At 44.8% G+C, this 23,061-nt stretch overlaps 1 protein-coding gene across 1 annotated transcript in view; it reads right to left on the bottom strand.

Moving 5' to 3' along the window:
* Positions 1-23,061, bottom strand: part of Sik3 (SIK family kinase 3) — a 208,245-nt gene that overhangs the window by 80,874 nt on the left and 104,310 nt on the right. Inside the window, 2 exon segments of the mRNA XM_032909579.1 lie at positions 14,518-14,581; positions 18,104-18,220. Of these exon segments, the coding sequence (XP_032765470.1) occupies positions 14,518-14,581; positions 18,104-18,220 (181 nt within the window).

Here is a 23,061-nt window from a genome sequence, read left to right as displayed (position 1 = left end):
CATGAAAGAATTAAAAACTACCAGTTTGCAACCTCTGGGGGTGGTTGAGACATGGTCCTGCTGTGTAGCCCAAGCTGCCCTGAATCAAGCTTGCTCCATAACTTAGTCTAGCCACAGACTCCAATTGTCCCATCTCAACCTCTGCAGTATCCGGACTAGAAGGACCTGCTACGTGGACCAGCCTCCACTTTGTATCTTTGCATGGAACAATGTCTCTAGGTGACCATGTGAGAGGAGCAGCTTGAACTGGCCAAGGTCAAGAGAAAACCCTGTCAGGAAGGGATTATAGGCGCATAGCTAAGCCTGCAGGGTATCTGAATGTCACTAAAGCAGAAACCCAGTCAGTATCCAATATTTGAAGCACACTGATAGAAGAGATGTAGAGAATTTCTGCCTCTCCACCAGGGAATTCCACCTACGTTTAAGCAAACTGTAACTACAACTGGCACGTTACAAGAAACAGAGAGTGAGGAGGCCATGTTTCCTGACATGAGATACAATCAGCAAAGCCAGTACTTAGACATCTTACGAGACAGCCCAGCTTCTTAATCAAAGGACACCTAGGAAAAGGAACAAATGGAAACTATGTGGCAAGTGGAGAACCAAGGGCTTCCAGATTATAAAATCACGAGTAAGACAGTTCTGTGTCAAGCCCTGGCATGCTGTAAACAGGCTTCATGGGCCATTCTGGTGCAAGTTTGGATGACCAAATTACCAAGACAAACAGAAGACAGCGCAGGCCTGCTTCAGAGGAGAGTCAGAACTCGACTAGAAACTGGGCAAAGGCCATTTGTATGGTATCCTAGCAGTGAATCTGGCTACTTTCTCCATGCATTGAGAAGTGGAAAGAGGCAGAACGTAATGGACTAACTCATCTGGGGGCGGAAATGTAAACACAGAATAGCTACTTCTTACCGCTCCCATCCAGGTCATCTATGAGAGAAGGGTCAAAAGGCAAAGCAGGAAGACATGAAACTGTGCACTGAGAGGGAAGGAGTTGGAGTTGTTAACCTTACAGGGATATAGGATTTTAAAAGAGATCGGGGCAATGTACACTGAGACTACAGGAGCTATGTCCTAAGGGCAAGACCTTAGACACTGAAGACTTCATTGTATGAACTTGAAAATTCATTTGAAAGAGGAAACCCTGAACTGAGTGTGTCACTGAAGGAACCCCCTCCTCCTTGAAAACAGATCCCCAGCGAAGTGTTTCGCCATTAGCACACAGAGATTAATGCAACTGTGGTCCACAGAGGCCATGCTCCACTTTGAGCTGGTAGCAGACATTGGCAGAATTAGCAACATAGTACTGAGTTTTTAGTCATGAAAGACGTGGGACTGTGGGGGTCAAGAAGATTTAAGTCACAGTTGAAGAGTGTTGCTGAAGCCAGGCCATGTGTGGCAAGGGAGGGGTTCCTGTAAGAAAACCCTGAAGATGCCCTGAGTGACACTGTGAAGTGACACCTGACTTGTAATGGAGAGCACTAGAAGGCCAGGACCATGCGACATCCACTGAGGAAAGCTGCAGGCACCTAGCGGAGCCAGCTAGGAGAGAGGCCGTGTGATAGGCAAAACAGATAAAGGGCTGGGGGTACTCATGCCTTGTGGAGCTCAGGTGGTCCCACCATGAGCCCAGCTGCAGACCCCAGAGCTAAGATCTGGTGGTTTCACTGCTGTGCTTGGTCTTGCTTTGACCCAATAGATCTGTTCTAGGCTCCGTTCTTTTCTTTTGAAATGGGAAAGTATATTCAGAGCTACTGTGTATTTGAAGTGTGTGAGTTATGATTTTATAGGGATTTACAGCTAGGAGGCCATCTTGAGTCTTCTAGGACACTAGGACACTGGTGGAACACTGTTAAAAAGTCTGCGAGACTTCAGAAGTTGGACTGAATATTCACACTGTAGATAGCAGTGAACCACAGCATGAAAGGTTATGGCTTGGAAGTGTTATGTTGAGAGGCTCTGGGATCACCATGGAGACAAATTTCTGGGCATATCTGTAAGGAACTTTCTAGATTAAGTTACATAAAATGGAAAGTCCAACCTAACTACAGAGGGATCCCACACCGGCATTCAACACTGTCTGCCTACTGACTCTGGATGCAACGTGACAGTGTCTGTGCCCACCACCCTTCCATGCCATGATCAAATGTAAATCAAAATAAACCTTCAAGTTGCTTCTTGTCCAGGATTTTATTACAGAAATGAGAAAAGTAATAATACAGAAGAGCAAAGGGGAAGAAAACTGAAAAAAAAAAAACAACATTAAAAATTAGCAAAGAAGAAGGCATACGTGTAACTGCAGCATGTGGGGCAGAGGCAGGAGGGCTGCAAGTTTGAGTCTATCCTGAGCTACATGTTTAAAATTTAAAACCTAGCCATGGCAATCCTACTCAGAGCCACAGCTAAGCCCCTAGCTGTATGCACTCAACGTTAAGAGTAGGAGGTGGGGCAGGGAGCGAGCAGCTGCCAGGAGCCCAAGAAGCCAGAACTGCTCAGAGACTCCACCGCGCTCAGAAGATCCTGGAGTCCTCCTTGGCGAACAGTCCAGAAAACTAGCCCTTTGGAGCAAGGATAAAATGAAAACGGAACCACACACTGGAGCTGCAGTGGGTTCAGGATGGCTGGCCTGCCATTAAATCACCTGACAAAACAAAGTGCACCACCGAAGGTAACAGCAGAACCACTGCAGTGATCGCTTTTCCTGCCCCACAGTGACAATGACAAGAACGGGAAGAAGCAGAAGTGGCAAGGTGGTTGGCAGGCAGAAGTGCTTGCTGTCAAGGCTGGTGAGCACAGTCAAAGGCTGGTATTCACATGGTGGAGGGAGACCGGCTCCGACTGGCCGTCCTCTGACCTCCGTGTGTTCTGTGGCACGTACACACAAAATAAATGAAACACGTGTTTACAAATAGTAAAAACAGGAGTGAAAGATTGAGATCTTTGGAGCTAACAGACAAAGACGTAGCCATGATTGCTGTGCTGAAGAGCGCTCAGGAGAAGGTGAGCAAAGGGATGGAAAGAGTCTTTAAGGTAAGACATAAACACTAAACCTAGTTTAAAGATAAAAAATATCTAGACTAAGACGTTACTACAGGGAAGGGGAGCACAGGCTTACGCTCTAAGGACTTGGGAGCCTGAGGAAGAAGATTCAGTGCTCCAGGCCAGCTGTGGCCACGCAGTGAGCCTGTCTCAAAAACAAAGCAAAAGGCAGTGCCCTTGAGATAGGTGTTATGGCCAAGCTGCTTAAAGTCCCTTACATGAAAGGAAAACAGTATTTATGAGTAAAATGATACGCTCCTTGAATTTAATGAGAAATATTCAAAATTGCAAATATAAAACAGCTGGGAAAAAGAAACAACAGCATCAGCATAATACTGGTAATTCTCAAACCTGGGTGGTGAGGGCATCAGGGTTTACTCGAGACCCTTCTCCCTTCTGTCTAGTGAACATGCTCACAGTGAAACGGACTTCCCTGGCACATCACTGCTCACTAGTATCAACATCAGGACCGAAGCGTGGGTCCATAACACATGAAATGTGCCCTTGATGAGTCATGGGCACATTAACGAACATCATGTTAAGGGACACCAGCTTTGGTCCCAGAAGGACAATACAGGGTGACTGCATTTACATAGGTCCCTAAAGTAGTTAAGGTCAGAACAGAAGGAAGGACAATGCTTTGGAGGGACAGATCAGTGGTCAGTGATTAAGACCTAGAGTTTCCATTCTATAGAATACAAAGTTTATAGATGATGGGATAGCAGTGTTACTATTAATGTTACTAAAAATGGTCAAAATAATTCTGCGTACTGAATATTTTACAGCTTTTTAAAAGAATGGAATGTCAGCTGGAATATCTTCAAGACATCAAATTTTGAAGATATATTGAAATTGATGTATTAATTCCAAATATAAAATGAAAAATCTCTTTATAGATGCCAATAAAGGATATGATTAAATACTTTGGCCCTATTACCTGGATAAGGAAAACTACATTCTCCTAAAAGGGTTAAAACATAGTTTGAAAAATCTCTCAGGAAAAGTGTGTGTATACAGATATACATAGTCACATATACATGTATACTTATGTACACACACAAAACAGAAAAAATTCCTTTGGAACATTCATATACTAAATTCAGCAAAGCAGTATTTGGCATGGGTATGATGACAAGTACCCGAAGTCCCAGCAGCACTTAGGAGGCAGGAGGATGGCGAGCTCCACAATGAGGCCTTATCTCAAAAACCTTCCATGAAAAAAACCCACAAACAGCAGCTGAGGAGATGATGGCTCAGTCAGTAAAGTGCCCGCTGTGCAAGCAGGAGGACCCAAGCTCACACCCTGAGTACCCATGTAAAATGTTGGCTCTAGTACATGCCAGTAATCCGACCCCCTGGAAGGTGGAGACAGGAGGATTCCTGAAGCTCACTACCCCCGAGTCCTGCTGAAACAGTGAGTTACAGGTACTGAGAGACTGTATTTCAAAACTATGGTAGAGAGAAAGGGAAGCAGCCAACACCAACCTCGGGCCTCTGCGTGCACCAAGCACACGTGGCACAAATAACTTCTTGATCAGAAAACTGCCAACCTCGTTCTGAGTGAAGCGCTGAGAAGGCACAGTGGCCTCTGCAGCGTCCTGCGCAGAGTACAACATAAACGAGCTATGTAAAATATTGAGAAAATAAAACTGCAGACGAACAAATGACTGGGGAGGAAATGGCTGCTACTGTTTGATCAGTGAGCAGATAAGCTCGGTGGTGTGGTTATCTGCCTCCACTGTAAGGCCTGCCTGCGCAGATAACTAGTCTTCATCGTCAGAAAGAATCAACACTTGGTGGGACAACACGAGTTTTGTTTAGAAGGATACAAAGAATGTGTACGGTTAAAATAACATGTTTTTAAAAGTGACAGCAAGCTAGCACATATATGTGCCTATGCTAATGTCCCCGACCATCTAGAAAGTAACAATATACAAGTTCTCAATGGAACATGGACCTTGGTGTATAGCATGCAATGGTTATACAACTTGGCCCTTACCACTTCCTGCCCTACTGGCAGACTCTGAATGCTCCATGGCATAAATAAATCTGTTTGTGGGAGTTCCTGGGTTTCATGCATGTTGGCACCACTGGGTGTGGGCATAATGTTATTGTGCACTGTGTAAAGGTTATCCTTTATTATTCAATGCTCATTTCTCTGCCCCCATATCTGGTTGCAATCCAGACGTGGCACTGCAATGCTTATTCTAAGAATCTCTGTCTCAATGTTATGTAAACATTGCTCCCCATTCATTCTCTGATTTGTCAATAAAAGCCAATGAGCAGGGGAGAAGATAAGATGCTCCAATCCCAGCCAGGAGGTGGGGGTGGGAGTGGGGGTGGGTGGTGTCTGTAAGGAGAGAGTTGGAGAGACATCCTGAGAACACGTCTGAGCAGAGAGAGCCAGACCAATGGCAAATGAAAGTATCTTGGGCACTTTGATTGGAAGGTAGCCAGGTTAGCTCACAGGATTAAAATAAGTCAATAAATGCTCAGATTTTGTGCCATAAAACTTGGTTAAATAAATCTTATAGTCTCTGTCTCACTTATTTAGGAGTTGTCTGAGACAGATAAAAATCATCCCTTTTAAAACTGAACTAACAATTGGGAAATATTATCTTAAGTAAGTGAGAGTCAATCACTCACACTTCATCCTCTTAAATTAGCACTTTGTCTTAAATGCCTTGGGTTCTGCTGGCATCCAGAGAGCTTTATTTGACAAAGTGCTGGTTTTAAGAGCACATGATAGGAAGTTTAAGGAAATGTATCTCAAGAAATCATATCGGGGGAGTTTTGAATTGTGAATTTAGTGATCTGCAAAACTAGGTAGTTCCTTAATCCTACTGGAACATAATGCAGAACCACACTGTCATGGCTGCCTTTTTACAATGCAGTGCTAAGAAGCAATATTCATTTCACTAAGTCCGTAATCCCCTCCACTATTTCCAAGTCAAACCTCCCATATGCTTCCTTTTCTCTGTACACTCAAATAGCAAATACAAAACATGTTTCTCCCCTTGTCAAAACTCACATACCTAAAGTAAGTAAGCAGAAAAAAATGACCGTTCTCTGCTTGACTTGCAATACATGCATGCTGTGTCAGACACCCATTGAACAAGTCAAGACTGAATACTGTCCATCAGTCCAATTGCACTCACTCCTCTCATTCGGCTGATCTATAAGTAGTTGGTTTCTGTGGGAACCATTCTCAGAATTGACAAGGACCAAAACTTATAGAATCCTGGCTTGTGACATGGTTCAGTACACCTCCTGTGATGTGACTCCTGTGATATGGCTCAGTACACCTCCTGTGATGTGACTCCTGTGATTGGCTCAGTATACCTCCTGTGATGTGACTCCTGTGATTGGCTCAGTATACCTCCTGTGACATGGCTCAGTACACCTCCTGTGACATGGCTCCTGTGATATGGCTCAGTACACCTCCTGTGATATGGCTCCTGTGATATGGCTCAGTACACCTCCTGTGATGTGACTCCTGTGATTGGCTCAGTATACCTCCTGTGATGTGACTCCTGTGATTGGCTCAGTATACCTCTTGCCCATCGAGTATAAGGATTATGTTGACTCTCTAGAACCAAAACTAAAAGACAAACTCCTTACTGTCAAGATGTACTTTGGTAAGTCAGATGTAAGCAAGCGAGGGTGTTAGAGGACTCGGTAGGTTGGGAACATGATGGCCTGCTTTCAGCCCCTGAATCTCACATGGAGGCAGAAGGGTGGAAGAGATTCCATAGAGTTGCCCAATGACCTCGATGTGGAGACCTGGCACGTACACGCAGAGCATAAAAATACTATACACTAACTAATAACTGTGTGACTGAGTATATGGGTGAATGTGAATTGGTTATAAAAAGCGAAGAAGAAAACTAAAGCAAACATGAGATACAGAATAGTAAGCTGTAGGAAAATGAAGTTCCGATAAAGTTGTCTCTAATAAGGAATGCAGGAAAGATTCTGAAGTAAGTGGGAGAGATATGGGGAAAGAGGGTAACAGAAAGAAATGGGACAATATCTAGACCTTACAGTGGAGCACAAAGAACAGCCAAATGTAAAAGGAGCAGGAGAGTATTAGGAGCTACAGTGGAGAAGATATAGAGACAGGGCTATGTGTCCTAAGCCCTCACGGGACAGACTTGGTGAGCAAGCTGCAGGAGCTGGGTGAGAGGACTGCAGTGGAGATGTCAAGTGTACTCCAGTCTCTGGTTTCCTAGGCAAGGCCAGCATGAACATAGCTAGTGAGACCAACCAGACAGCTTCCTTCTACCCCTGCATCTGGGGAGCTCCCCTCTGAGCTCAGCACCCCTGCACGGCCACACTACAGAGCTGTGATGCTAGAAGCTAGTACTTCTCTTGTTAGTCTACCTCTGCCCTCTACTCCAGGGCAGATAGACTGCCCTTTACTGCAAATGCTTGAGACCAGAATTTCCAATTTCAGGCTTTATTTTTACTTTGAATACTTATATAACTTTTACCAGATATCATCTCTCATCTAAAAACCTAAAATGCTTCAAAGCAAAACAAATCATACTGGCACTCAAAGGCGTCTGATTTCGAAGCATTTCCAGTTCAGGTTCCTGGTCAGGCATTCTCAGTGTGGAGCGCAGGCTCATGACAGCTTCTAGAGCGGCATCACAGAAGTGCATTTACATAACCGTAGCAGTTACAGCAGAAAGTGAGCAGTGCCACTCACTCACTTTGAACTGGACCTCAGTAACTTCTCGAACACTTTTCGCTATGTGAACGACACAGAGATTAGCAGTGAGACTGGCTCTCTTCTGCTTTCAAGCACACTAAGTCTTAAAAAGTCCAGACTTCTAAGTCTACCAGTCAAACGCTAAACTGACAACGGCCAAAGTGAAATGCCTTTAGTGCTTTCAAAATAGGGTGCACTTAAATACGGAAGTTCTGAACAGTGTATGGAATCAGGATGTGGCCTTGCCTGAAGAAAAGCTCTGCCCTCCCCTTGGCTTTGGGATGGAGTGAGGTCTGTATTTGCCTGGGAGCCTCAGACTTGCCAGAAGGTCTAATATAAAATAGAATACTAGAAAGACGAACCATGTGAAATTAAGTGTAGGACTCTGGGACATCATGTCAATCGTCCTGAAAATTGAGGTCAACTGCATGGGCAATCAATGAACCAACCAATCAACCAATCAAATAACTGACCGACTGACCAACCAATCAGGTGTGCATAAAATAAAACTGTGGACGCAAAGGCCGAGCCTCCCTGAAGTAATATTCTGTCATGCTGTCACACTCTCGTGTCAAGGCACACTAGGCAAAGGACAATGAAGACGCTGCACCAGCACTTCTGGCCCGGCTGTACACCTTCCTTGGCTGGTTTTCCCGATATCCTTTCCCTGGAAGAGGGCACAGCTGTGAGTTCTGTAAGTCCTTCCAGCAATCCACATCTGAGTGGCTCTGGGGGATTTCTCTTACACTTGGGGCCAGAGTGAGAGTGATCATGCCAAACCCTGCGCCAGCAAGATAACCTCTTGTACAATGCTCTAGCTACCGTTCAAATGCCACTGTAACTAACCTAAATTCACACTTCAGTTCCACTGTTGAACCCGCTACATTTCCAAAGAGAACAGCAGCATGTAACCAGCAGCTGACATGTTGGGAACCACACTCCTGGACTTTATCTGGCCTTCTCGAGCCCAACACACTTGGTTTTCAATCTCATGTAGACCTCCAACTCTTTTTATTTTAATGCATGATATTTAACCTGATCACACTTGTGTAATTTCTGCCACTGAAGCATAGACATCAAAAGAAAAACATCCATGTCTTCTTTTAAATCACAAAATTCCTCCTTTGTGTGGCCGCACCCGTTCTCCCTGAGATGTACCTATTTGTGGGTGTCTGTATTTCAAAGACCTTGAGGTTCCTGGACACATGGGCTGCTGTTTTTTCAGAACGTCTGCTGGTTTCATAGCCATTTTTCCTTACAGTTCCTGCCTGTCTCTATACACTCCTGATACTCCCACAGACACAGAAGATGCTCTGTCTCCTCCCACAGTGCAGACGATGCTCCTGACGGACACCAGCTCCAGAAGCTGCCTTTGGTTCCTTCTTCTCGTCTCTGTACCTCAGTGTGGGCGATCTTTCCCATCTATCCTTGAGTCTGGGTTTCTTCTGTCTGACAGTTCGACTCTGTTGTTGAGGCTTTCTAATGATTTACTTATTTCCCAGCCCCATAATTTTGTTTGCTTTTAAATAACGTCTCTGGTTAGTATTCCTTAGCTGAAGTGACATCATGTGACCTTCATTTACCACTGTCTCTTCAACCGTGAGTCCCCCTGTGGCTGTGAGCATCTTTATGTTTTTCTAAAAGGTTTTCTTCTCGTAAACCCAGCATCTACCTGCGTACTAGTCAGTTCCTTGTGCTCTGCACCTGTCCAGCAACTGTGCGTGCTTTTGCTGTTTGGCGGTGCTGTTGCTTTGGTTGAACACTGGGTATTCTAGATGGCGGACTGGAGAACCCCAGGTTTCTGATACACTTCCCACCTCCAAGGCTTCTTTATTGCTTTGTTCCTTCTCACCACCTAGAGTTGACTCCATCCATACTCTTAGGATTTGGGTCCTCTCTTCTGGGCAAAACAGCCTGGCAAATCCTGGGATCTCCATAGTTTGAACTGAAGTCTTTACACCTCTTTTCTTAGCCAAACTTTTTTTCTTTTTCTTTTTCTTTTTTTTTTTTTTTCAACTTCTGACTCAGGAAAGCTCTTTCCAGAGGTCTTGCCTGCGGGACTCTGCTGCAGGCCATCAGGCTGAGAGCTGACAGCTGCAAGGACCTATCTCCTCAGGTGTCTCTCCGCACAGCCTCTGTTACTGAGGTTGCAATGCTTAACCTTCTCTCCCACTTGTGAATGAGGCAGATCCTTTGAGAAGACATTAGGATCTACCTGTCTGCATTATGGTCTGGTTTTTCTTTCCTCTGAGTTAATGGCTGGAGCTAGATATGGAGTCAAAGGCAACTTCTGGGCAACAATCAAACTCTGGGAGCTGAAGAGAAATTAAGGGAAATGGGAAGGTGGCTTGACGTCACCTCAGCCCAGCTGGCACAAAACCACTGTCTCGTGAACTGAGGCAAGAGTGATGTGCTTCTCCAGACAAAAGGGAGACCCCACCTCAACTGCACTCTTCCGGACACGGCCTCCCCAACAGTTAAGGGGAAAGATGACAAACGTTAATGTTCTGCTCTTCCTGGGAAGACAGTCGCCTATCCAGATCCAGTACTAAGATATTCACTCTATGTCCAGATTGGAATCCACCCCCACCTTGCCAGCCTGTGTGCACACAGTGAGTGGACGGGAGACTTGGGGAGGCTGCAGCACCTTGCATAGGACTGGCTCAAGAACCCAGACTCTCATTTCTTGGTAAATTCTCATAGATGTTCTTGAACAAATGTTTTCTTTCATTTGCTGCTTGTCCATAGAATCAGTTTATAGTCTTTTAAAAATAATTCTCATCAGTTTTACCTGGAAGCTGACGAGAATTCTGCATGACTCATGCTGAAAACTGTCCACCAATTATTTGTTTGTTTTATGACTTTTTGGTTTGGTTGGTTTGGGTTTTTTTTTTCCAGTTTGTTTATCTGGTTTTTGTTTTGTTTGTTTGTTTGTTTGTTTTGAGACAGGGTTTCTCTGTGTAGCATTGGCGTCCTGAACACTCCCATTTGTTCTTTAACATGAAGGCAAAAGGAAGCATATGCCAAAGCTCTATAAATGCTGGCTCATAACACTCATCCCATCACCCAAAATTGGAGGTCAAACCTAGGGACTTACAGAGGGCGGGACTTATTATAAATGTGCTATCTTATTATAAATATGCTATATCACGAGCCCTATTCCATCTACACAACTGTAGACCTTACACTAGAGACCAAGAACTGAGTCCAAGAACTTGACTCAAGTTAAAGAGCAAATAGGAGGCAAAGGTCTGATCTGAACCTATCCATCCCCAGCCCCTGCACTATCACCACCCCAACCCACACAGTCACCTTTGCTGAAATGGAATCCAGGGTCTCATGTGTGCTATGCGGCATATTATCACTGAACTGCATACACCTCTTTCCCTCAACACCTCACTTCTTGACTACGCGCCTCTTCTCTTATCGTTTACACAGAAACTTTAGAATCAGGGCCCCGAGACACCTTATCCTTGTGCAGTCTCGCTGTTCAACTGATTTAGGGTTTGACTCAATAGTAACCAAATGCAGGCCTTGGCACAGGTTGGGCAAGCCATTCTGTCACGGAGCTCCTCCACAAATCTATGTGAGATTTTAGTAATTTATTTGGGTAATCGTCTTTTTATTTTCTGAACCTGGATCATTAAAAAGTCTACTATGAGCCAAGGAGATAGATGGCTCAGGTTTTACCCTGTGGCCTGATGGTTAGAGTTCAGATCCCTGGAAGGATGTGATAAGTCAGGTGCTGCAGAGTCTGTAGTCTTATTGAGATGGGAGGCAGAGACAGAGAATCACCCCCAAGCCTATGGGAAGGCTGGCCTGGTGTAGACAGTGATGGCAGAAAGAGAGACTTGGCCACAAAGCGAGGTGGAAGGCAAGAAGCAGCTCCTGCAAGTTGTGTCTGACCGCTCCACATGCGTGTCGTGGCATGAACACTCCTACACGCATACCCCGATATTAATCATGTCAATTAATACTATATTTACTCAGATAATTATATGCTATGTTGTAACAGATAATTGTGATATTTCCTTTTAAAAGTACCAAAACTGTGTTCTGCATACTAGTGCATTAAGCTGCATATACACAAAGGGGCTACGACCAAAATGACTCTTATCTTTCCTTTAAAGATCTGTTTTCTTGCCAGGCATGGTGGCACTTGTCATCAATCCCAGCACTCAGAGGCAGAGACAGGTGGACTGCTATGAATTTGAGGCCAGCCTGGCCTACAGAGTGAGTTCCAAGATAGCTGAGGCTACACAGAGAAAACCTGCCTTGAAAAATCAATCAGAAAAGAACTGCGTTCCCAAAGCAGGCCACATGCAGTGTTTGCTCAGAACGTCAGGGACATTAAGATGAGCCAGGCTCTTGTATTCTAAGGCTATCAGCGCCTCTCTATGAACAAAGGCCTTACCATGACATGGCTAACAGGCTGCTCATGGCTTCAGAAATGCTTTGCTTCCTTTCAGAGCAAAGCTTATAAAAGGCGTTAGGTAACAAAAGTTGTCCACTTGCTTTTGTGTACATTTGTGGCCCAAAGTGAAGCAGTTTCAGTGAAGCGTGTGCCTGGTTGTCAGGCCTCCATGTATTCCCCAGCCACATCAGGTGACTTCTTTTTCCTAGTCTCTGACATGCTTCTATTCTCCACTCTATGGACTCATTAAACCAGAAAGACGACGTCTGTGTTTGGTATGGCACAGCTGTACTCCTGTACAGACTTCACAGCTTGCATTCTCCTAGTTTAAAATACATGTAGATCTCCATGTTTGTCTTCTATGAGATTTCTTCATGGAGGGAAAATCAGTGTCTTGATATGGAGACATCACCTTCAAAATAACTGATAGGCACAGAATTATCATGTGCACTAAAAGCCTACACTACATTCTTGATATACAATATTATTATTCTGAGATTTTAATGTACCAATTTCTTTGAATTGAAGTATCTCTTTGAGCATTGTACTTGGTCCTCCATTAAAGGAGAAATAGAAGTGACAATGATACTTTTTCTGAAAAAAAAAAATTCATTGGGGTTTTTTTGAGACAAGGTTCCTCTATGTAGCCCTGGCTGATCTGGAACTTATTATATACATCAGGCTGATCCTGCTGCTTCTGTACTCAGAGTGCTAGAATTAAGGTATGCATCACCATGTCTGGCCTAGCCTACAAATGCACATACAAGCACTTCACACCACACCACATAGCTATTAATTAAGAGGAATGTCTACTTTAAAGGTGCGAAGTCTCCTGGGAGTCTATGGGGTAATCCTAGCTAAGACTCCCAACAACTGGAGATATAAAGGCTGAAGTGGCCACTTCCTGTAGTCAGACAGAACTTCCAGTGGACGGAGGAAGTCATCAGTTCACTCACAAAACCTTCAACCCAAAATATGTCCTGCCTACAAGATGTGCAGGGAAAAAGATGAAGCAGAGACTAAGGGAACTGCCAATCAGTGACTGGTCCAAGATGAGACCCACTTCATGAGAGAGACCAACGTCTGACGCTGTTAATGACGCTCTGCTATGTTTACAGACAGGAGCCTAGCATAACTGTCTTCTGAGAGACCTCATCCACAGCTGATGGAACAGATGCAGAGACCCAGAGCCAAACAATAGATACAGTCCTGGTAGTCATGTGGGAGAGTGGGACACAGAACTGAGCGATCCCACAAGATCTACAAAGGCAACTAACTGGGGTCCTAGGAGCTCATAGAGACTGAACCACCAAACACAGCGTATGCAGGGCTGACCTAGGTGCCACACACATTTCTAGCAGATGTGCAGATTGGTCTTCATGTGAGTCCCCCAACAACTGAAGCAGGGGCTGTTTGTGACTAAGTTGCCATCGGACCCCTCCCCTTCCTCTAGCTGGACTGCCGGGTGACACCTCAATGGGATCAGAAGAACTTAGTCCTGCTTCTATTAGATGTCCTAGGGCATGGTGGTACACAAGGGAGGCCTTCCCTTTGGAGAAGGGGAGGGGATAATGGGGGGGGGAGATTCATAAGGGGTGGATGGGAGTAAGGAGGTAGGGGGCTGTGATCAGGAGATAAAGTGAATAAATAAATTGGTAAGAAAAGTGATATACTTCTAAATGTATTGTAAATTAGTACTGGTTCTTATAAAAGACAGGAATTTAAGTTTGACAATCTGCCTTTCACCTCTATTTGGTAGTGTTAATTGCTGTCAGCACAGAGAATTCTTGCTTTAGTTTTTACCAAGTCCAAGTGAGGTTTGCCTGGAACAAAATCTCATGATGTACAAAGGTCAAGATTTCATGATGTACAAAGGTCAAGTCAAGAAGAAACAGCAGCTACCGGAGGCAGATGATCAGAGCCATTGGGGGACTGTGCACACAGCAAGGTACAGGTCTCAAAGATATATTTAAACAGAGGTTAAGAAGTTGGGGCCCTTCCTCACATCACACCAGGGGCTCCCACACATGAGGGATCTCCATCACTCCTGGCAAACTCAGCTACAGCCTGGCAACAGAAAAGACCCAGTCACATGACTGGCAGGAATACTTGGTTTTGAAATCTTTTATCTCAACTGTTAACATCTAACTAGAGCAAACAAAACACCTTTGCTCAAGAATAAACACAGTGGAGGGATTTAACTGGCTAAACAAACAAACAAACCAAAACCTGAAATTACCATGATGGCACAGAGGGCAGCATCAGGACAGCTGAGACACAGGACAGCTACTCTGGGTTGGCATAGTGTACTTAAGGGTTGTTTAAAGGATGCAGTGAAGGTACTCACCAAATATCTCCCCTCCGCTAGCGTATTCTGTCACCAGGTAAATCATGCGCTCTGTCTCCATGACCTGTGCAAAGGCAAGACAGTGACGTGACACAGGTGGCAGGCCGGTCCAGCAGAACCATTGTCTCTGATGGTAACAGCCCTCCTTAAAGGGCACAACACATGGGAGGGGACAGATAGCATTGTGAGGAAGGGGAAATGGGAACATTTACTGCTTCAGAGGCATGGTCCTCTTTGTCCCCAGGTCTCTGTAATCCAATAAGCTGAGAAGCAAAGACGATGCTAAGAACTAGAAAAAGTTCAATTTCAACATCAATTACAACTCAAGGCTCTCCTCACACATCACCAGCACAGTGGGAGAGCCTTAGGGAAAACATTGTGTCATCAAGGAACATCCAGAAACCACACAGGATTTGATTTCTAAATAGAAATGTGAATTCTTCTATGAACCATTTGTCCATAAAAGGAGGGGTCCCATAAAATATCAATCAATACTGTATCCCATAAAATACCTTTCAATAATGTAATTCATTTATGTGTATTTCATTTGTCCAGTCTACTCACAACTTTTTAAAAATCCACAGTGAGTACTGTTTTGTTTTTTGCCAAACTCATGTATGAATTTGTCAGGATAGCTGTAAACATTTTAAGCACCTACTGTGTAAACCAAAGACCAAAGGCTTCTATCTCCTATCTACACCCATTCTCACAGAGATACTTAGCACTGGGCATCTCCCTAAGGATGCTGGGATGAACACAACCGAGCTGTAGTGCCCATGTTATATAAGGCCACAATTTAAAACAGAAATCAGAAACAATGGTCACAGTTTACCTTCATATGCCTAAAGAATTATCCTTTTAAAAAAAAAACAAAACATGTATTATGTATAAGTACACTGTAGCTGTCTTCAGACACACCAGAAGAGGGCATCTGATCTCATTACAGATGGTTATGAGCCACCATGTGGTTCCTGGGATTTGAACTCAGGACCTTTGGAAGAGCAGTCAGTGCTCTTAACCACTGAGCCATCTCTCCAGCCCAAGCATTATCCTTTTAATAATCATAAAACAATTTTAGACTGTTTGAGTTTTACTTAAAATGAACTTAAGTTAAAATAAATTACATTAGGGCTGGTGAGATGGCTCAGGGGTTACAAAAGCATTGGTTGTTCTTAAGGACCTAGGTTGAATTCTCAGCATCCATATGGCAGCGTGTAACTGTATGTAGCTCCAGTTCCAGGTAATCGAACACACATATGCACAGACATTCAGGCAAAACACAAATACATATAATAAATTTAAAAAGAAATTCTTTTAAAAGTTTAGTTCCTCAGTCACTTTGGCCATTGTTTATTTAATGTACATGAGTACACTGTAGCTGTCTTTAGACACACTAAAAAAGGGCATCAGATCCCATTACAGATGGTTGCTGGGACTTGAACTCTGGACCTCTAGAAGAGCAGTCTCTCAAGCTCTCAGACCCACACTTTTAGAACATGTGGTTCATTCATTATACTGCTTGCTGGCTGCTTTCTTTTTTATCTTTAAACATCAACACCACATATGTGTAGAGTGGAAACATGTTTGAGGGGTTTGGTGGTGTGTGTGTGTGTGTGTGTGCGCACACGCGCACATGCGTGTTTATTGGTTGGTTGGGAGAGTTGTTTTTGAGAGAGGAACTTACTAAACACCACGCTAATATGAAACTCACTACACAGTCCAGTCTGGGCTCTACTTGTAATCCTGTCTTAGCCTCCCAAGCATTGTGACTACAGACATGTTCTACCATGCCTGCCTTTCCTTTTAATGGCTTTAGAATAATCCATCATATGAATACATTTTAAGTTCATCTTCAAGCAAAATAGCTATGTCCTTTCGACACAACAACTGCTGTGAGAGACCTGTCCATAATTCACTTATTTGACAAAAATGTTCTATATTAAATATATTGCAGATACTTAGAGAAATATTGTATTGTGAGTTTCCTTTGAATCCCTCCCTTTTCTTAACTCTCATTAGCTGCAAACGTTCTTTTGCTATTAAACTTCTCAGGGACTCAGAACTGTTGTCTCTGGTAGGTTATTCACATTTGCTCGCTCTAAAACTCTGAGGAGACAGCCCTGAAAACTCCCTGATCACACGTGCTAGTCCTGCATTCTGGTAGCTCAGAATCCTGTTAACAATTCTAGTCCCAAAAAGCAAAATAAAAACAAACTCAAAGAAAGCTGGGTCAAAGTCAGAGCTGGGGAAGGCAAATAATCAATTCTCGGCACAATAGGCCAGCTTGAAGGATCTGATCATAAATCTCGCAGGATCGGAAACTTAAAATTCTGCAGGACAAAGCCGCCTCCTGTCATCCCGCAGGTCACCCTGAATCCCGCAATTACTTTAGCATGCCTTACTTTAAAAGGTGAGTCCTTGTTTATTCAGTTGCCGGAGTGGCCATGCACACCTTTAGTCCCAAGCAGTCTGGGAGGCTGAGGTAGGAGGGTTATGAGTGAGAGACCAGCTTGGGCTACAGAGTAAGAACAAATTAACAAAATAAACATGGGAAAAAACACTCAATTTCATTCACCCCACCAAGACAGGCAAGAAGCCAAGGGTAAGACCTGCCCCTCACTGTCCAGGGCCTTCAGACAGCCCAGGGAGAATCTAAATTTGCTTCTTATAGAAGGTAGCTTTTGCCAACATCGTTTACCGTGATACGTTTCAACAGGTCTGACTGACGGAACTCATTTCACCTTGTGAGCAGCTGACTCCAGAAGGGAGCTACAGCTGCAGGCTTAACCACCCATGCCTCTCTACATGCTTTTCCATAGAGATCAGCCTGCTCTGCAAGTCGGCCATAGTGCCGGCGTGCTTCCCCAGCCTCACACACAGCCGGGTCAGGAGACATCCACTGCAGACTCAGCAGTGAGCACACTTCCCTCAGCTCTGGGGATGACTTCTGCAGCAGAGCTGAGAGCAGGCTGGATGAACGCACTCAACACACTGTAATCTGAGAAACCCTACCTCTCCCCAAAGTATCTCCTCCACCATTGGTAGCCTCCTGGTCAGTCTGACATTCCACCCAGCAGATGCATTTCTTTTGCCACAAGTGTTGGATGGTGGTACAAAGCAGGCTTGCTTCTTAGGAAGGTAAGAAAACTACCACAAAAATCTTCTCATGACACTGGGTACCTCCAAATTATCAAAAGCAATTGGAGAACTAAGCCCAGGCTCATCTAGAACAGAGAAGGAAGGGGGCTGGGGGCTGGCTGGGGCAAGAGCTCATTCTTCGCCACCCGTAATTCATAGTTGGAACTAGCGTTTACATTTTCACATGAGGAGATAACAGCCTCTGTTCCTTTGAGGTTTCCACGATGCTGAGGGACTCTGATCCACATAAGGAAATTTTGAGCCTTAGACTCTGTCTGTGTGTTGCTTGCAAGAATCAAAGGACAGACTCAAAGGACATGGGTGAAGCTCCCAGGGGAGCAAGGAAGAGGGTGGGGTGGTGGTCGGATAGCAGCCCTTCACCCCCACACCCCATCTTCGCAGCAGCAGCCCTTCCCCACCGGCCACGCTGAGCTCCTGGCCCTCCTACCTGGTAGAGCCTGATAATATGTGGGTGGCAAAGCATCTTCATTATCTGAACCTCCCGGAAAATCTTCTTCAGGTTCTCTTCATCCAACTGGGTCTTATCTATGATTTTAATAGCAACCTAGCACAGAGGAAGGAAACATATGGATGCGTTATTAAAAGCAGTTTACTCAAGAAAATTAAACCCACTTTCAACCATTATACTCTACAAAACACAAACGGCTAGCATTGTGTTCTCAGGATGTCGAGTAATAAAATGGTGTAGCTCTTTTAAAAGACAGGATATGGATCCTGAGGAAGTTTGTCTCAACAGATATGCTCCAAGAGCAGATGGGTCCTCTGTGATTCTTAAGCTTCCTACACAGTAAAAGCCCAGGACGGAACATCTCATTACGGAAGAAATGTGGCCAGGGCTCAGTCAAACTAAGCTTCCACAAGCAGAGGGCAGGGTGGATATGAAGCATGTGTGACAGTCTGAGATGCCAGTAAGGTGTCACCAGGAGGAGGCAAAGCAGGGGGGGGGGCAGCATTGGTAGCAACAACTACATAGAGTGTTCACCATGACAGTCACAGCTCCTACTGCCTTACATGACAACTCCCTTAAACCTCATAATGCCTGTGTGATTATGAACCTTCTTTATTAATATGGAATCTAAGGCACAGCGAGTAAGCACTGAACCCAACGATTAGTCATCAACACCACTGTGCAGCAGATCCAGGTGGTCTGACGTTAGAAAAAAAAATCGACATTAATATCCTGTGAACCCCAATACACTGCCTTAGAACAAGACATCGCACAGCATGCACTGTTTTTTTCCAGACTGTTTAGCCAAGGCTGGTCTCAACTGCCACCTTTTTACTTCAGCCCCCAGAGTACTGAGATTATGTGAGTGCCTCACCATGTAACACAGCGTAGACATTTTAAAACAAAATATAAGATGATGGACTTTGCTTCAATCCACTAAGTCAAACCCCATCCCCTTGATGTTTTGAGACAGGATCTCTTTACATAACCCTGGCTGACCTGGAACTACCTCTGTAGACCAGGCTGGCCTCAAACTCACAAAGATCCTCCTGCCGCTGCCTCCTGAGTGCTGGGACTAATGGTGCATGTGTGCCCCTGGGTCCAGTTTAATTCACTAATTCTTAAACTTTCTTACCATCCTCAGAGAACTAGTTAAAATACTTGTTTCACTCCAGAAATATTTCTGTATCTTAGTTCCAATTACTTAGTTGATTAATCACATGAGTCAATATTGGTAAAACGTTTAGTGCAGAGCATGATGGCTGTATGTTAGTCACACATATGGGTGCCTGGCACAAAGGTTTTTCAGTTTTGCAGTTTTTTCAGATATTAGAATAAAGACTGCCAGAAGAAAGGTAAAAAGAGACAGGCTTCAGCCCAGCGCCCAGGCTTCAGCCTGCCCAGGAAGGCGCACAACGCCCTGGCTGTGTCTAGCTCCAGGACTGATGGGCATAGCTGTGACTTCCAGGACTTGGAATCTCTTATGGGACAGAGGTGCAGTGGCTGAGCAGAGGATGAACAGCTTCCACCCCAGAGAGAAACACAGGGCATAGGAAACTTAGACAAGAGAAGAAACTGGACAGATAGGAGCCAGAGGGGACCTTAAACATTGAAGAGCAGGGTCCCTAGCACCTACAGGCAGCTCTTTGATTTGTGAGGCCCAAATGACCTTCGAGCACAGCCATTTCTACTGGTCACTGCACCAATTCAGACATCACTCCACCAGCTGGCCCGGCCTGCACCTGCTTCTCCTGGGCCAGCTCCCCACACCTCTTTATATTATTCCTCCAGAGTCAAATTCTGGTCTGCTCCTTGGGGGGTGGAGAAAGGAGACAAAGGCTCCAGAAAATAGGAAAGGTGGAGCTTTGCCCAGTACTGGATATAGGATCATAAGCAAGGACAAAAAGGAAGCCAAGTTGCTTACATTCAAAAGTTTACAACGGTCTCTTAATGTATACCAACATAGAAAGTTATTTTAACTCCTGTAGCTCCTTCTCTGTAAAACATGGGCATGGAATCAGGAGCTTCTCTAAACGGTTGCTGGGAATTAACTATGGTCATGCAGGCAACCTGCTTAAGTGAGTCTGAGCTGTGATAGACACACAGGAGATTGGCACCATCCTAACCCCCATTTTCACACTCTATATAGCTCAGGTAGTCGCTAACTTCAATCTCAAAATATTAAATGGAAAATTACAGAAATAAATGATGCAGGTTTTAAACTGCATGGCAGTCTACCAGTTGTGTCCTGCTGGGGCATGAATCACCTCTCCACACAGCACATCCATGCCGTACATGCTACCCCGTTCCTCAGTTATCAGGCCGGCTGATCAGCATCACTCTGCTCAGGCTCAGGAGACCCATGTTTTACTGATCCAAGACCCTAAAGTACAACAGCAGCCATGCTGGTAACTCGACAGTCCTGGGGAGTCACGGGGAAGTTGAGAGGGGCTTCCTTCTCCTCGCCTTCATTAGAAGGAACCAGGCATGACGGTGCATGCTTGTGGTCCTGTCCACTATGGAGGTTCATGCAAGAAATTGTGAGTGCGAGGCCAGCCTGGGCTACATAGCAAGGCTCTGGCTCAAGGAACAGAAGAGATGGAGCAGAAATGATGAGCGCGAGCTGCTAAGATGTACAGCTGGTGGGCTGTCAAGACAACGGCACACTTACCTAACTTTGCTACAGTGCCTGGTTAGAATTACTCCACTTTACTAGTGAGGAAGAAGGGGCTGCCACTATCTCTGGCTCCAGGAACGCCTTCTGGGTCTTGAAAGGTACCATCTACAGAGAAGTGGGGGTTGGGGGAAGGCTCCACTGTATACAGGTTTTTTCAATATCACTGTATTGATGTTTTTTCAATATTTCTTAAACTTTGAGCATTCTATGGCATGGATTAGACTGACTTCACTAAGCAACAACATTCTGAATCAAAAACCTCAATTCCTTTGTCAAAGGGCAAGCCAGGAGCCAGAAGTAGCCGACATCTGTGAGAGTCTACAGAACCTCCTGGCCTGCTGCCGGCTGCCGGGCAGAGTAAGGGAGGACGGAGCGGGGAAATGAATTCCATTCAGGAAAGTCATCCTGAACCACAGAATGGAAACCACAGCAAGGCCTAGTCTGAGGGCTGGGCCTAAGAGAGTACTGTGCATTTCCCTGCCCCCACCCTCCTTACTAAGGAGCCCCAGGCCCTAACAGCACTCAAGTGTTGTTAGACAGTGGCAAACCCGAGCCATAAGCAGGAAAAGGAAAGGTTCAAAACAGCAGGAAGAAGAACAACAGAAAGAACTGTGAAGTCAGAGGGCAGGGGCTGGCTCACAGCAGATGATTTTGAGAACCCAAGAACAGCATAATGAACATGTATGTTTTTCCCAGAGCTACAGACTATATAATAAAAGCTGTACCTTAAAGCACACATGAGCTCCTTTAAAAATCACTCACATCTATAGCAGAAGTAAATCTGCAGGTAACTAGACAAGTTTCCAAAGAGCATGTTTTAATTTTTAGGCATATGGGTGTTTTGTCTGGATGTGTATCTGTGGACCATGTGTGTGCCTGATGCCCTCAGAGGCCAGCAGAGGGAGTTGGATCCTCTGTGGTGAGAGTTACAGATGGTTGTGAGCTGTTCTGTGGGTGCTGGGAATTGAACCTGGGTCCTCAGGAAGAGCTGTCAGTGCTCTTAACTTGTGAGTCCTCTCTCCAGGCCCCCAAAGAGTAAGTTTTTAGAGGTGGGAGCTGGAAGCCAGAAGGTCACACACTCACACAAGCACATGGAGACTATTGACAAGAAGGGAGCAGACACAGCAAACCAACCAAGCTAGGGGTAGCTTGCTCTGTTCTCAACAGAATCCTCTTTCCTTGCAGAGAACATGGCTGTGTGAATTGACACTCTAACACTAATTAAACATGGCATCACATCAAATAGGTCGCTAAATAGATGCAGATTGTGAACGTTCTTAAAAATTTCTCTCCACAAGATACTTCCCTTCAACGAATTCTTTTTAAATTGGCATGTGGTGGGAAAGAAATTAAGTTCAGCACATGCCAAAGCCAGAGTTTCCCTATCCACTCTGGAGGGGAGGGGTCAGTACCCCGAGTTCTCACTTCTCAAAACCACAGTGGCTTTAACTCTTGCCTCTGTTTTGCAACACAGTGATGCACACAGAGAATGAACACGGAAAAAAAAATTAGTGGTTTCTTTCCCCAAAGCAATACATTCTCTAGCATATTCTGAGGAAAGAGACAGTGGCCGAATGCATACCAATATGCCAGGAGCAAAGTTCTGCTCTAAGATCAAAACCAACCACAGTTCCCCAGCAAAAACCCCTGGTGGGGGCTTCAGTGAAACAGGATGATGACAAAGACACAGCTTTTAAACACTATGTAAGAGGGAAAGGTTAAAAAAAAAACTTCCAAGAAGGGAAGGCGCAGCCCCTCAGACTAGTCTGGGGATGCAGGGATGGAGGTGGGAGAAAGGGTGCTGGGAGTGGGACTGGGGGGTGGGGGTGGGGTGGAGAGAGCATGATGCTTCCAAGAGGAGCACCATATGGTCTGGAATGAGGGAGAAAGGGCATCCTTACAGGGAAGAAGCTGTTCCTCTCACTGAAATGCCTTCGTGCTAGTTCCATCAAGTAAGGGTTGGTACCCTTGACTCAAGGGAATCAACCTTAGGGAGGTGAGATTCTGCCATCGAGAGTTTTCTCAGTGGACCCATGATTTTGTATTAATATGAAGGCAATTTTTTGGTCTGTTTCTAAAACAAATTTTATCTACTCCAGATTGTTCTCAGCTCATCTCTACAATTACCGAATGGTCTAGATATGTCTAATTTTATACAGTAGCCACCAGCCACATATGGTTACATATTTGAATGTAGCCAGTGCACACAATAGAGATACAAAATACATACCATTTATCACATTAGTATTACCAAAAAACT

The sequence above is a fragment of the Rattus rattus genome, chromosome 8, assembly GCF_011064425.1.
Source record: "Rattus rattus isolate New Zealand chromosome 8, Rrattus_CSIRO_v1, whole genome shotgun sequence".
NCBI classification, from domain to species: domain Eukaryota; kingdom Metazoa; phylum Chordata; class Mammalia; order Rodentia; family Muridae; genus Rattus; species Rattus rattus.
The sequence above is the reverse complement of the archived record's forward strand: the minus strand, read 5'-3'. Positions and strand labels throughout refer to the sequence as shown.